Genomic DNA, 16423 nt, shown 5'->3' with positions numbered 1-16423 from the left:
TTGGTGAGAGTTTAATCGTCACTGGCAGTTTTAGTCTGGACTCTGGTCTTTCTGTAATGTCTGGGGATGCAATACTGATACGAAGTTAGCCTTATGTTTTAGTAAATTTAGATAAATGTTGGCGTTATGTAATATACAACATTCTGGCGGCAGCACAGGCAGTGCTGAAACTTGCACTTTATGAATATAATTTAATCCCCTGAACTAGCTAAAGATTGTAAAATCAGGGACAAAAAGTACACACTGGGCTCATTTGGGAAACTTACATCCTCCTTCTCAGTGCTCCGAATGTTCTTTGGACCGAAGGCAGTTTATTTTTGTGTTACTAGTGTTAAACGGCGTGAAATTAGAATTATCCAGGGCTGTTTTGGTTCATGTTTCTGGATTTTAATCTTCCGAGGTTCATCCATTTAGCAGGATTGAGGACTGTTTACTTCCAATGTTCTGTTCTGATTAAAATCAGTCACACCAACAAAAAAAAAACATTTGGTTCGCGAGACTTATTTGGTGAATGAAAAATGTTTGTTATTTGTGACCAGGGGTGTGTCTAGAAAAGTTTTGATGAGGGGCCCAGGCAGGCACATAGACCAGGAAAAGAGTGCAGCCTGCAATTAAAAACAAAAGAGTAATTTGCAGTTTTTAATTAAGTGATTATTACAACTAGTGTGAGTGTTGATTGAGCCAAATCACAAGTTTATTCTGTATTTCTTCCATTATCTTTTCTGTTTAATTTACACTGTTTTCACATCTGATGGTTTTCGTGGTTTTTAGATCTGCTTTATTAAATGGAAGCAGGTTGAACAGATGAATAGAAACACCAGCAGATGTCGGTGAGATAATGACGTATAAATGCTTTAGAACATATAGAAGGAAGTTACATAATCCATTCACTTCTGCTTGGGCAGAATTAGATTTTCTATCTATGGGGTGGCACCTGTGGGCTGTGGCCCCCCCAACATCACAGCTCTAGCTCCACCCTTTGGCAGCTACATTCAGCCAAATACAAGGACTGATGTGGAGTTAAAACCCTGCAAGATAACAAGCTGTTATCTTATAGTAAAGCAACACGTTGAGTACAACTTTTTAATCTACAAAACATTCCACCCGCAGGCCACCTGAGACATTTTATTAAATGCAAACACAAAAGATTAATGAGGTTGAGCTTAATGAAGTTGTTAATAATGATACTTTCCTACCAAGCTCAATGAATTTTGAAATTAAATGCTTCAGCAGATCAGAATTGTGATCAGCATACAAACCAAGGGAAAATTGCAGTTTCTCACATTTATCTTTGTTATGACTTTGCTGAATAACAACGTATGCAACCAGGATTGCACAGTCAAGCAGCAGATTAAAGATAAAAACTGTGCACTTTTAATGGAGAATAATGACTGTAATTCGCTCCAGCTTATTGGGCTTACTTGATTAAATGTAATAAAAAGTGTGTAAGTTCAACAATAATACCATGTACTTGGGAACACAAGGCGGAAGGCACCTTCACTAAGTAAAGTGTTTTTACATGAAAAAAGTTGTGTTTTAATGACTTGATTCCTTGTGCAGTTGCAATAAAGCACACGAAAGACAGTTGCAAGTACTTTGGATCAAGTTAAAGAGACAAATAAGAGATTTTCCATGTAACCATGAGCAACAGGCATGAGCAAATCACGTAAGTGGCTTCAGCATTTAGATATATTTTCTGAATTTACAGAAGAGTAGGAAACTGCGGGTGAAAAATAAATTCCTGTGAACCTTGTGGACGTCCTTGAATGTAAGAATTTATAGTGAAAACAGTGAGCCTATAAAAGCCACTTTCTAAGCAGACATGTTTTTCTTCTTTTTTTTTAAGTTTATTTATTTATTTATTCATTTATTTTACTGTAATTGAAATAGTGTCCATGCTGTTCTTTTAAACATCCAAAATAACTAACAATGAAACACTTCAGCGTGTGGTATTCCAAGGACAAATTAAATGAAACAAAATACATGAGATAAGTACATATGTGATGATGTACTGCAGATATTAAATACCAAGGACAAAGCCTTGTATTGTGAATGGTGAGTAGAAAAGGATTATTGATAGCCAGTGCATAACATTTAAGGTCTAAACCTTTAGATTAACAGCTTGTATAATCAGGAAAATATCATTACCAGGACTGCCTGTGTGGATGTTTGCCTGACTGAGTAAAATAAAAGTGTATATAATGAAGAATGTGCATTAATAAAGTGTACAGTGAGTGAAAATGGTCTCCAGCTAATAAAGTTTGCAAAAGATGATGTTTATTCAACTGCAGCAGATTACAATAGCAAATGCACCATCAGTTACTTTCCCATTAAATCCAGTTGGAAGTGCATCCAAACCTTTGCCTGGGGGTGTAAGTTTTCCCGAGTTCTTATTAACCAGCATCTGTTTTCTTTGTGAAAAGAAAAAAAGGTTTCCGTTAGCTTTGTGTGTAACATGAGTGCTTTACCTCAGTAAAAGGGACAACAGAAGCTGATGGAAATGCTCTAAAACAGTATCCAGTCTACCCAGTACTAACATTGCATCTGTTGTTGGAAAAACCACATAAATTCACAGCAGATACCGACACACTGTGGTAATGTTTACCAATCTATACCTTTTGCTTCAGCAAACCAAGACAGACATTTCCTGCAGGAAGAACGAGTTCACTAACTTCACTTTTAATGCTTTATTAGGAGATGCAGATCCTGACAGCAGCCGCGATGGTGACCAGGTTTTTCTTTAGACCTCCTCCATGACTGACGTAGGACAACTATTTCATCTACAATAAAAAGAATCCTCCCGATTTCTTCACAATGTTTACTTTTCCTGTTCAGCAGCTCCAGTTTAGACACACGTCACCGTTATTCACTGCTGATTTTACTGAACTTTGAACTTTAAAAAGTAAAGTAGGCTATTTTTTTTTAATTAAAAAAAAAAAAAAAGATCTTTATTATACTGTGTTATGCTTAGTTGAAACTTAATTATAGTTGGTGTGAATTATAAAAACAGTTAAATACTAAAAAGCTCTGATTTTAAAGTCCTGATTTGAGTCAGAAGTGCTTAAGTTAATGATTCTATTGTTTTGCAAGGCTGTTTAAATCAGCAAAAAGGTCTCACAGAGCTGCTTTCATTTACACATCATTCCGTGTTTGATAAGACTGTCTCCTTTCCTGCAAATGAAAAGAAGATTTTGTAGAAAACTAATTTCATTTTCCTCAAAAGCTGCTACTGTGAGACTATATTTGGCACGAAAAGCCAAATGTTCCATAACTTTACCTTTATGTTCAGTCATTTAAGGAACTTTTTATCACAAATATGGAAATGTAAAACTGAAAAGAGGAGCATTTTTCTCATTAATTCCACCATAACATCAGCTCAAACGTATTTTCCTTTCATGCATCCTGCACAAGCTTCCAGGATCTGTTGGTTGATTGAAACCTCAAAGCAAACAGGCATTCACTTCAGAAAACCCACCCTTCCTCAGCTGTGTTGTACACATTCCAGTCTGATTGGCTTAGCCGTTGGCCCACAGCCCAAAGGGCGTCTGTATAAAACTCCCCATGTGCTGAAAGGCAGAGTCAGAGAGCAAAAAGGAACTCACAGAGACTCACAGAAGCCCAACAGGAAAACTAAATTCACTGTCAAGTACTGCAACTGAAAGTGCTGGAAAATGTGTAAAGGATTAGCTGCCTTACCTCAAACCTGCCTGGAAAGGTGAGACCTGCACTGTTACCTTTTATTTCCCCAGTCTGTTCACACCTGTTTGTTCTTCTGCTGTTTCTGTCCCTAAAAACTTTCAAACTCCTTCAAAGTGGAAGTTCATATCTTTCATCGAACTGTATCATCATATTTCTTCTTAACTTCTGCATGATAGCATTTAGATAAATCTTCAGAACTTTTTCTTTTCATTTTTTTTTTTTATTTAAGAAGCAAATTTGATGAGAAAAAGATTTTTTTTTTTCCACGTTACATTAGGTTTTATCTCACTCAGAGTTTGAAAGAAAACAGTGGGTCAGTCATGTCTAAAGGGAGGTCAAGCAGGTCTCTAAGCCTGCAAAGTCAATGGAAATTCATTTAAATCACATTTTTATTATGATTTTACAAAAGCAGCTTTTAAAGTTGAAATATATATTTTTTTCTTTTTGTTCAAAATTAGTTTTAAAAGGATTTTTATATCTTTGAACAATAAGTGAGTCAGCTGACTTGTTTTAAGTTAAACAGAGGATGTGAGGCAAGTATGAACTGAGCTGATCATTAGCTAACGAAGAGCTTAAACCAAGACTTTACATCTGCTTCTGCTTTTTATCTCCCAGGGCTAAGGAGATCAAGTCAAAATTGGGAGTTTTCCTGCAAAAGCCAGAAAATGCCATCGACCTCATCATCCCCTACCCTGAGAAGACAGAGAAGAAGCCGGAGAAGCTGCAAAAGTGAGTGTTTCTTCGTGGTTTCTCTCCTCAAAGAGACGAGCGTCTGTGTGTCGGCCAGTGATTGCCTGAACCTTAACCAGATAAACTGTGTTAAGAGTGGGAGAACAGACCCTGGAGCACTCACAGAATGTGCAGATCAAAAGAGATTAGATCTCTCCAGACACTGAGCGTGCTCAGATGTCTAAGTGAGATGGCACAAAGCAGATAGAAAGGCATCACCTGGAAGGGACAGCTGGGAGATAAATCATGTAGATGAGGACTTTTTCTCTTGGTTCACCTTTCCAGATCTTCTGCCTGAGATTGGTCTGATGGAAAGCCCTGCAGCAGGGTTGGTAGAACACACACCCTGCAATTCAGTTTAAAAAGCAGATTAAAGTTTGCAGAGAGGCAGCAAAACTCATGTTGAGGCTAAATTTCTGTCCGTTATTTATTTTTCATGCAGCTTGCATGACCTCTTTATTTAGATTGGCTCAGCAGATTATAACAGATCAGTGGAGCTGAAGCCGTCTCGCCTTGGCAGATAAAACAGAAAAAAGTTATTCTATCCATCATGACTTCAGATTCATTTGATTTTAGTTGTGCTTAAGCCGGGGTATTGACTTTCCATCCACAATGTGACTTTTTTTTCCTTAAACTCAGACTTACTGACAGATAATGTGTTGTAATGAGATATGCAGGGATGATTTTACTCTTTCCCAATGTGTGGCTGCTTTTCCAGCTAAGTATAGACGTTAAATACTTTGCAAAGGTTTGGAAGAATGAACCGTAAAAGTGACAGAGATGCCAGATTGTTTCCGAAACAAACCTCATCTTAAACATCAATAACTTGCCTCTCAAACTCGTTCAAAGTCTCAGAGCGGTATCTAAATGCTCCTCATGATTGGTTGCGTATGCGTTGGGGACCAGAGACAATCCATTCTCAGGAAATGTTTTGCAGACTCAGATCAATCGGCAGAAACTGAGACCAAAGGTTTGAGTCTCTGTATAAATGAAATGTGCACGCTGACACGTAGGATGTGTGGCTCGTCTCTGCAACCGTGGATCAATTGTTTACTCAAAAGAAAATGCATTTATAATATCGCTCTGCTTCCAGCTGATGTGGACAGATTTAAAATCGGACATTTTTGTTCTGTCTTCAGTGTGTGTCCTCTGTCTTCATCCCCTGGATGCTGTTTTCCATCACACAACGGCACAACAGAGAAACAGTCTTGAAACTTGAGTGACACTATTTACTTTTTGGTACAAAATGATCTGAAGGTTTTTGTTTGTTTGTTTGTGTTTTTTTTAACCACAGACCAACTCCTGAGGAAGCTGCTCAGTGGCGTGAGAGCCTGGACCGAGTCCTGAACAACAGCTGTAGGTCTTTTCACTCTTACTTTGTCTTTTCTTGACCTTTTTCTAATCTCATTTATTGAAACACACACAAACAATCCCTCTTACTTCTGTCAGTAAATGTTGGCTGCCTGAAAGCCAATCTGAATCACTAATCCTTTTGAAACATTAATTATAACACAAATCATTTCTATTTTGTCAGTATTATTATTAAGCTCTCAGATCGTCCATTTAAAGGTGTGTTATTCATTCTTTGAAATTTTTTTTTTTTTTTTTTTTTTTTTTGCTTCTGTCTTTGTACCTACAAATTTTCTGTCTGGAACCCCAAAGCAAAATGCATTTTTCCAGTTTGAAGCAACCTCTTCTGTGCACTCTGTGTTGCATTGTGTGGAGGATAACACAACAGAGGCTGCAAAAGGCATCATTAATTCATACTATTTGAACCAGCGGTTCATGTTATGTAACAGCTCAGTCCAGCCGGTGCCAAACGGGAAAGCAAAGCCTGGTGTCTGTCTAACAAATAAGGTACAACAAACCAAGCAAGCTGTGTTTTCCATAAAACCTGCAGCCTGTTTGCTTGACCAGGCAACCATGTGGTTTAATTGGATAAGAGATAAAATGATGAGGAGGTTTTTCTCCATGTCTCACGAATGTAATGACAGTGTGGTCGCAGGACAAAAGGCACATTGTACAATAACTAATTCTACACGTATTTGTGTTATGATAAATTCTGTATATTTTTATATTTCTATTTAAGGATAAAAGCTGCAACATTAACGCTGATGTTATTGGTGGATTTCATGCAACAACTAAAACACTTTTCTGGTCCCATCCCTCATGTTTTTCAGTCTTCTCACTTTTTTGTTTGCCCACGGCAGCTGCATCTATCACCTGATGTAACATCTACATCAAACACCTGCATCCTCCTCATGTTGCACAGTCATGATTAGAAACATCAGTTTGGTTTCGGAGTCACAAGCGGTCCTGTTGTCTCTCTCTAATAAGCCGTCTTATAATTTGTCACATTTTGGACGTTAGATATCACATAAAATACAACTTCTGTCGTGAGACTTGGTTCCAAAATGACAAAATAATGCAGTAATTTAAAAGTTTGCAATGCTAACAGTGTACTTGAGCTGCTGACTGCAAAAGAAAAAGTCATCCTAAAGAGGAGAAAAAACACGTTTACAATCAACCAGCATTCCACACACAACCCTCCTGCTCCACTGTTTACCTCCCGGAGAGGCTGAGAGCCAGCAGGACTGATGATTAACCCGAATGGTTAATAGTATTCAGTCATACATGTAAACTCTCCCCTCTAATAAGTCACTCATGCCGAACCTGTGCATTTAAACACGTACGGATGTCTCTGACCAGCTGATATGCGAAGGGGGAAACATATTTCTACAAGGAGCTCAGTGGGTGGCAAAAGACCTTCCAAAGTGGCTCCTTCAGCTCAGTCCAGGCCAGAGAGATGTGCTTGTCTCGCGTTTGCACACAAATTAATGTGTGTATGTTACGTGTGTTATGGTTACATCTCTAGGGAGAAGTCTAAATGATTCCAGCAGGCTGATTTATTATGAGGGTCCTGCTCCGCACTGTGCCATGATTATTTATCTACACGAGATGCTGCATTAACAATATTCTTTTTTGCTTGTTCGCGTGGGAGTTATTTTCTGCCCCCCCTTTTTCCTTCTAAAGTTACAAATGACATAATATAACAGGAAGCACATCGTGAAAGGCTTAAAAGAAAATCTCATTTGCATGTATTTTCTGAACTTTTTTTTTTTAACGCAGCTTATAGGTGCCGTTGAAACAAACTAATGAAAACTAGTCGGATTCTGCTGTCATGGAAGTGAGAAACTATGTCATCACTGCTGTGCATGTGTGCTTCTCCTTTTGTGAGTCCTTGTACTGAAGGTCTATCACAAAAAAGGAGGGAAAAAAGAATGCTGTGGCTTGATTAGTATTGCGTGCTATTTTGTACCAAGCTAGCCATTTAGATTTCAGATAAAAGCCTGAGGCCGCAGCAGAATGCTTATCATCTGCAGCACATGCTGCTCCAGACAATAGAAGCTTTGACAGGCATTGTGTTAAATCACAATGACCTTGACTGAAATGAGTGGCTGTTTTATTGAGACTTGTTTTGGGATAACTAAAGTGTTTCAGTTTTGTGCAAATAAATAAATAAATAAGAGGTATGCTTTTCTTTATTACCAGATGCTTTAGGGAGAAATTTCATCTAATATGTGTGTTTACTCCTTTAATTATCAGTTTAGTTTTCACCATTTAGGATTCCACCCATCAAGAAAAATGGCAAGAAAAGTCCTTTCTTATAGTCATCTAGTTTTTATTTGGCCTTTAACAAAATGCAACAAAAATGAACTATTTACCATTCATTACCATGTGATATGTCAAAATTATTATAGAGTAATATAATAATTATTATAGAGTAATCTTTTGGTATCTTTTACGGGGCAGAAGACAACTATCTAGTTGTGTTCAACAGGATTTTGTGCAAAGTTTTTAACATGAAGGAAGGCAAAACGTCTCAGAAACTGTTTATATCAAGTGTGTCACATTGGCTCTGTGGGTTGAGTATGTGACTGGATTGATGATGCATAAGATTTTTTTTTCTTTAAACTACTAAATCATGTCAACTTTCATGAATGCCTATCAGAGTTCGGCCACATTATATTTTTATTCTCATCATCTTATTGCCAGTTTTCTAAATAAAACAATGGCCACTCCACAGGTTTTTTTTTTTTTAACAAAAATGACTGCACTGTTAAGAAAACTGCTCAGATTATTTTTGGTATGTAGTATGTAAGATGCAGTAGCCACTGCTTAAACAAGTGTAAATCCTTGTTTTTAAGGAGTACTGTGTGGAATTGTCGTGTCTGTATTCTATTATCCAGTCTAATTCTTGGAACACCCAAATGAGAAAATAATTAAATAGACATGCTGAATTCCATCTAATTCTATGAGGGCTGCTTTATTGTGTGTTTGCATTCCACATGGATGAATGTTGCCATTACTGTTATTCATTATCATAACTTCATAAGCAGGAGATGATATGAGGGTTGCTGTGGTTTTCTGAGCATCACTGTTGGTCACTATGGCCAGAAATATGTTCACGACAGGTTTTTCCACGCTGATCAGCAGCGTTGGGTGTGTTCATCTACAAGAAAGTAACTGCTTTAGTAACAGAGTTAAGCGTTATAAAACCAATGCTCACATGTGTTCCTCTTTAAAGGACCTCTATACTTATCTGCATGTTCATTTCATTCATTCATTCATTTTCCAAACCGCTTTGTCTGATTAAGGCTGGCGGGGAAGCTGGAGTCTATCCCAGCAATAATTTGGTGAGAGGCAAACCCTGGACAGGTCGTCGGTCCATCACAGGACCTGCATGTTCATTTATTTATCATAAAATGAATATTAAATCTGACCATGAATGGAAGGAAAATCCAAACAGAAAAATCATGACCATTAATCTCCTGCTGCTTGGATGTCGTGGCTCCGTCTCCTCCTCAGCGAGCGGTTCTACTGGAGCAGAACTGCTTCCAGCCCCCATGAGGAAACACTTTGCTTCTGGTCATAATGAACATTTCTCAGAACGTTCTCGTCTTTTATCTCTGGGAGGAGAAATGATGCCTGTAATTCCAGTTTAAAGCCCTTTGTTTGTTTTCCCTGGAAGTTGCTGCACGAGTCTCGTTTGTGTGTGTGTGTGTGTGTGTGTGTGTGTGTGTGTGTGTGTGTGTGTGTGTGTGTGTGTGTGTGTGCATATTTGACTGAGGAAGAGTGAAATATCATAGGAGACTTTAAAAATCTATGGACATCATCACGTAGCATGTTGCATGCTATCGTCATTCACAGTTACTGAAAAGAAGTGACTCCATAGTAACGGCATGGTTCAGGGATGTGAGAACCAACCTGGAACACAGCTGCGGTTCTTAAGCCGGATTTACTCTCCTGTGGCGTCAGAATGATGCAGCTGATGCAGGTTAAATGTGCTGGTTGCAGACGTGTTACAGTGTTTACCTGAGAAACTCAGCGAGATGTTCCAGAAATCTGGAAACAGACAATCACAAGCGAGCACTTCCTGTAACCGTGCTGCAAGCAGGTGTGCACATCTGGTCTGGAAGAGGTGCATGTTGGACCTTTATGGACTGATCTAGTGACGCTGTAACTGATCTCATATACGAGTCCAAATCCAGCTTCAATCTCTTATTTCAATGCATATTTCAAAGCATTACTTACCTGCTGCGGTGACGTACACCTTCTAACACATCCTTCCTTCTGTGCCGTGTCCAGACGGACTGGCTACTTTCCGCAGCTTCCTGCAGTCCGAGTTCAGCGATGAGAACATCGAGTTCTGGATGGCCTGTGAGGACTTCAAGAAGATCAAGAACCCAGTGAAGATGGCTGCCAAGGCAAAGAAAATCTACGAAGACTTCATTCAGTCTGAGGGACCCAGAGAGGTGAGAAAAACCACTTACTTCTCCATTTTTGTTCTCTCTTGTGCACATGAACTGCTAATCATGTAGTTTGCATCACCTAATAGACACCGGCGGCTCAGTTCTGAGTTCTGATATGAAGTCATGCTCACTGACGACGGTTTGCATATTAGTTCAGTAACGTGGAATCTACAGGACTGCAACAGGACTTAAAATAGAAATATATAAAGAGGTTTAATGGAAGTGGGGACATGGCTTCCTCTTCCACTTTTACTCTTACGTAACAATTCAGTGTCCCAGTTCAGCAGAGTTAAACTTTATAAATCAGCAGTTTTCAGAGGCTGTTGCCTGTAGAGGCGGGGGGGGGCAGATGAGTTTAGTTTCTTCATTGAGACAGAGAGACAGAAACAAGTTGTCACAGTCTATGAAATATTGTGATCAATTTCCAAATAAACATGTCTGACACTTTTTTATGTCAATAAAATCCAACAATACAATTTATAATAAAATATTAAACCCTTCAAAGTCGAATCTAAGAAAAACTGGATAGAAAAAAGACCATTTTTTTACATGTGAAGTCTTTATTTGACCCTTTAACAAAATCAAAAACATTTTTGGGGGCATTTTTACCATTTATCCCCATGTGATATGTTAAAATGATGACAGTGTAATCTCCTGATGCCTGCTATCTATTTCAGGGCCGTAAACAATATTAGATTGTGTTCAAATGAATTTTCAGCCAAGTTTTGATGCAAAATGTCTCAGAGACTCAATGCATCATATATGATATGTTTGGCTGAAACATTTTTTTACAAGATCTTCTCCAAACATGAATTTTTACCTCCTTCCCTGCTCTCAAAATCAAGGAAAAAGAAAGCTGTCAGACCTTTTGTTTCCAGTAATCTCCTGACTTACTGGACATACTGGCGTTATTTAATGTTTTGTTTTTTGTTTGTTCATTAAAGCATAAATAGTTCTGCCTGCATAGTTTTTATCTCAGACTCATCATCTTCATCTTGTTGCTTCCTCCTTCATCCCTTTAAGTTGCCTCTGACAGCAGGCTTTGCTCTCAACAGGTCAACATCGACCACTTCACCAAGGACGTGACCCTCAGGAACCTGGTGGATCTCTCCCCTGCAACCTTTGATCTGGCCCAGAACAGGATTTTTGTCCTGATGGAAAATGACTCCTTCGGCCGCTTCCTCCGGTCTGAGCAGTACCAGGACCTCCTGGTCAACTAAGCCAATAAAAAGCAGGAGTCTGGGGAGCTGGAGTCGGGTGGTGGGGAGGTTTCAGACAGCAGCTGCTTAGTAAATCAAAACAATCTGAAACAAATTATGTTTTTAAGAGAAAATACAGACAATAAACTGCCATTGTGTAAGATAGCTTGAAGACTTTCATTTTACAAAATCAGCTAAAGTGAAAAACTGCATTTGGAAAATGCCCCATCACCCCACTCATGATCCTAAATTCCTATCTGAATTTCCCCCTTATTAAATTAAACATTCATTAACAAATAAAGTGTTTAACAAAAAAAGGCAGAAGTATGGCGACACATTCATTTAAATTTGGCCACAAAATCAGCTCTCTAACAATTGGGTGCAAAAACAGATCAGGGTTTCTGACATTTGGACAGACTTGTGCGTATAAACTAGACACACTGATCCAAGCATTTTAAAGCAAATGTCAATAATTACTGACTCACAGAGCAGAAACAATACCAGGCATATAACAGCTTCAATATTTGTGTTTCTTTGTGAAAGTAGAAGTTTTACTTTATTTGTTGGGCCTTATCTGATTTGTCCTCACTATTGTTACATTTCCCCCAGTGTGGAAACGATCTCAAGCAGATCAATTCAAACTTAAACTATTTTAAGCAGCTGGATCTTAGATGCAGCTGAGTCTGTTACATACTACAATCACAGCATGAAGGTAGCATCAATATCATTACATCTGGATGGAAATAAGTCTGATGTCATGAACCAGAAATCCACTCGTGCCCCTGACAGAACCAAATTAATACAAAACTTACCATTCAAATCACAGTTGATTCATATTTGCAAACCACGTAAAACTCCAGAACACGGCTGTTTAACACTATTCAGGTAATCTTACATTTGCAAGTTTACGTTCGTCTACAGAAATGTTTAATCCTTTTAAAACAATAGCTTGTCCTCTTCTCCAGCAATGTTAAAATGATATAGAAAACTAAATGTAAGATTTATTGTTACGTGTTTTTATTATTTGTTTTTTTCCATGAAGACTCAAATGTATAATTGCTATTTTCAGAGACGGAGGAGACGTGACTCATAACTAACTACAGGAGAAGCAGTTACACAACATCACATCAGAATCAGTGGATTTTCTTAAAAACTAGCAAATACCAAATTATTTTTGTAATAATAAAAAAAAAGAATCAAACAGGAGACTTGTATGAAAGCAAAACTAAAAATCCTCACAGAGCTTTTTCTCTACCACTCTTAGATTTTTAAAAAAAAAAAAAAAAACTCCACCAAATTCCACCGATTGGTGGAAATGCATCCTGTGGGAGCCATTCCTGAGGACAGTGCTGACTAGTTGGCTCAGTGGCGTAGCTCCATGGCTACCACTAAACTGCAAGTTGCTAAGATGGGAAAATCAAGTAGGAGGGAATCTCAGAAAAAGGAGTAAACAGAGCAGTGGTTTTATACAAAGAGAGCTTTTTCCCATGTGATAATACCAAAGTTATATGTATGCATACAGAGTCCCTAACAAGGTCCAGGCAAACACATGGGAGACAGAACTTAGAAGTATGCAGCACTTGACAATCTCATCTTTTTAAGGAGAATCATCTAATTATTGGATTTTAATTCACATATATATAACTGTTCAAATAAACAAGAATCAATGCTCAGCAAACTTCACATCTTTCTTTCCTCAGTTGCCATTTACAGTTTCAACCACAAGTTATTGATCACCCTTCTGTAGTGTATGAACACATCTTCTTCTGCTTGGCTGAAACATAAACACGTGTAATGCAGAGGTCAGTGTTGGGGTGCAATGTTTATCTGTCCAAACATTTAGCTGAATGTAGCAATCATTGTGTGATATTTACTCCTGATTTTTCTGCTATTTAGCAAAAAAAAAAAAAAATGTGTTTAACCCACTTAAATATTATCTATATTCAGCATTTTAAGTCCTTATTGTTCCCTAAAGTGCAATTATAGCACAAAATATCAGACATCAAGCAATTTTTCTCAATTTTCAAAGTTTTTCATTAAATTTCTGATTGTATTCATTTTTAAAAGCATTTGGATCCAACAAGAAATTCACAAATCTGAGTTTGTTGCAGCTTTGAAAGGCATTGATATGGGTTTACTGTGGCACAGATTGACCAGTCTGATGTCACAACCCGAAATTTTACAAATTCATCACCACAAAACAAAGTAAAGAAATCAATAAGGGCTTGAAGAGTGCTGAGTATGCATTAATGGATGTAGTCTTGTATGTACGAATTGTAGTCGATCACATAAAAATATATGCATACAATTCCTGAAGATGTATTTATTTATATGTGTAAATATCTAAGTTATTCTCAGTTACAGCAATGGAATTCATAAGTCTTTGAATGAAGAGCTGGCAGAGACTCTTCTCAGGGTCTTTTCATTGTTATAAAAGACAAAACATTCGACCTTCAATTGTCACTTTGTTTTTTCTTTATTAGGAGGCTGTTTGTAGAGTTTGTTCACATAAAACCCACTTGTTGCAATCGCAAATGGAAATTACAGCAAACAGAGAAAGAACCTGACATTATCTTTATAAATGAAATCGCTTTAGACCACGTGAGGAAGGTTTGAGATTTTTATAGTGCAGCTGAATTATTAGACTCTTGTTTAACCTAATTAAGATCTCTTATTTGGAGATCTCAACGTTTTTCTGTTTTCCTTAGTTTTCACGGATGCAGACGTATTTATCATTTTTCTGACATAAAGGACCTTTAATAAGTGATAATCCACAGTGGAACATAAAATCTCAAATCCCATTATCATAAGTTTTTCAAAGATTTGTCAAGTAATTGTGCCAGACTTTGGCAAAGGCTGTTTGATTAATTCAGATATTCTGCATTGTTTACTTAAAACTAGTTTAGATGATTGTAAACTAACCAATGAACACACTTTATCCCTGTTATAAATGAATTAATCAGCATTAGTGTCTAAATCATTAAGCAGGAGTTATTTAGCCTTTCTAAAATTCTTCATATTGAATTTGGGGCTAGTTTTCCTATTATTCCTATTATATTTATTTACAATCTTCAATTTTACCAGCATGGCGTAAGCTTTCAGTCTGATAAATGGATTTTAAAACATAACATGTCTATGTTCCTAGCTTGAAAAATCATCATGTCAGTATGTGAGTTGTCACATGGATGTAGACTATAGAAAATGAATACTACAATTTGATGCTTTTTTGTTTGAAGTTTTAAAAGACAGTTTTTACTTTGTAGCAGACATTGCCAGGTTGTGTTGTTTTTTCCCAATGAAGAACGTATTGACTTTTTCCCAGATGATGGAAACCTCTGAATATCATCAAGTTCAGAATAATGATCTTCTCACAGCGTGATCTTTTTGTTTTCCTGGACAAAACAAACAAAGCAAATTGTAATTTTCAGTGCCAGATAAGATAAAGGTGTAAAGCTTATGTATTTTGTAGCTTATGACATAAAAATAAAACTTGTGATTTGCCTTAACAAGAACCTCTGCAGAATAATCAGACAAAAAAAAAGAGCAGGATAAAATATCCCAGGAAATATGTTTTGTGAAAACATTTTGTATTTCTTTACCTAAAAATACCTCTAGAGATCTCTGAAGAGTACACAATCAGACTCTAAATAAATTATTTTTCCCAAAAGTTGAAGTATGAATGTGAAGAACACAACTAAAGAACGTCAGTGACGAGCGAAGAGCCGAGCGGAAACAGATGCAACCGAGGAACTGGTTGCCAACACAAACACTGTCACAAGCTTACATGGACACATCCGTTATTACCACAGTTCTTAGAATTAACGGAAAAGGTCACATGCCTTCGGTCCCACAAGGAGGTTAGTGACATTTCTGACAAACATTTAGCCGAGCACTTAAATCCACTCAAGACTATCACATTTACAGAAGCCTTTTAGTCTCTGTGGTCTGAGTCCTTGAAATGTTGCCGTTCAGTTTTAAAAGCAACTAAATATAAAACCCAGTAAGCATCTAAACCATATTTAAGCTAATAGAACAAACAGGTTTGGGCAACTAAAATTCTATTAACCCTTGAAGTTGCAAAATAGCGACAAGCAGCCACCAAGAGCAACCGGACATGGAAATGTATCTTTCAGTTATAATGCTATAATGCCCATGTATGGGAATGTGGTTATTCAATGGCCATGCCTGTAGAGTGACATGAGAAGAAATGTAGACACTGTAGATGCTGGTTTCTTATAAGCTGTCCTTTATTTACATTAGAATAATATTTTGCAATTAAAATGACAGCATGTAAGTCATTTGCATGGTCTGCCTTTCACAACATGAAAGGAAATAAACTAAATGAGTTCAGTCTCATTATTTAGTCTTCTTCTTATTGCTATCAGCATTAAACACTGACATAAGAGCCTTGACTCATGTAATTAACTGTATGCTGCCAAAACTTTAATTAAAAGTTACTAAGTGAAACATGAGAGTTCATACTCCCACTGACAAATGTTGCGTTATAACCTTTTAAAAATCCCCCTCTCTTAAATGAAGCTTGTTTTTCTGCCTCCTGTTTGAAATGACATACTCAATATAAAATAAGTTTTCACAACTACAAGGCCTGGATGTAAAATCTTGGTCTCAAAAGAAAACTGAGACATTTGAGATTACAACAGAGGTGTCAGAATCCAGATGTGTTTTCAATAAAGACAGAAAAACAATTCAATTCAATTCAGCTTTATTTGTATAGCACCACTTTACAACAATGTTGTCACAGGACACTTTACATACAGATCATTTTAAGCCAGTTCATATATATCCTATAATAGAAACCAACTGATTGCATCGAATCAAGTCTTCGATCCAGTCCCCCATTCTGAGCTGCACAGTGGAAAGGAAAAAAATGCCCTTTTAACAGGAAGAAAACCTCCGACAGAACCCGGCTCAGGGAGGGCAGCCATCTGCCTCGACTGGTTGGGGTGGAGAGGACAGGAAAGA

General features: G+C 37.5%; 1 protein-coding gene across 1 annotated transcript; it reads left to right on the top strand.

Annotated features, from left to right (window-relative positions):
• Positions 1-3583: 3583 nt before the first annotated feature.
• On the top strand, positions 3584-14061 carry LOC306759682 (regulator of G-protein signaling 5-like). The gene is made up of 5 exons (XM_079245395.1): positions 3584-3715; positions 4315-4428; positions 5723-5784; positions 10078-10244; positions 11297-14061. Exons 1-5 carry the CDS (start codon positions 3672-3674, stop codon positions 11459-11461), a joined length of 552 nt encoding a protein of 183 aa, XP_079101521.1. The 5' UTR covers positions 3584-3671; the 3' UTR covers positions 11462-14061.
• The last annotated feature ends 2362 nt before the right edge of the window (positions 14062-16423 follow it).

Source organism: Telmatherina bonti (assembly GCF_933228915.1).
Source record: "Telmatherina bonti genome assembly, chromosome: 8".
NCBI classification, from domain to species: domain Eukaryota; kingdom Metazoa; phylum Chordata; class Actinopteri; order Atheriniformes; family Telmatherinidae; genus Telmatherina; species Telmatherina bonti.
The sequence above is the reverse complement of the archived record's forward strand: the minus strand, read 5'-3'. Positions and strand labels throughout refer to the sequence as shown.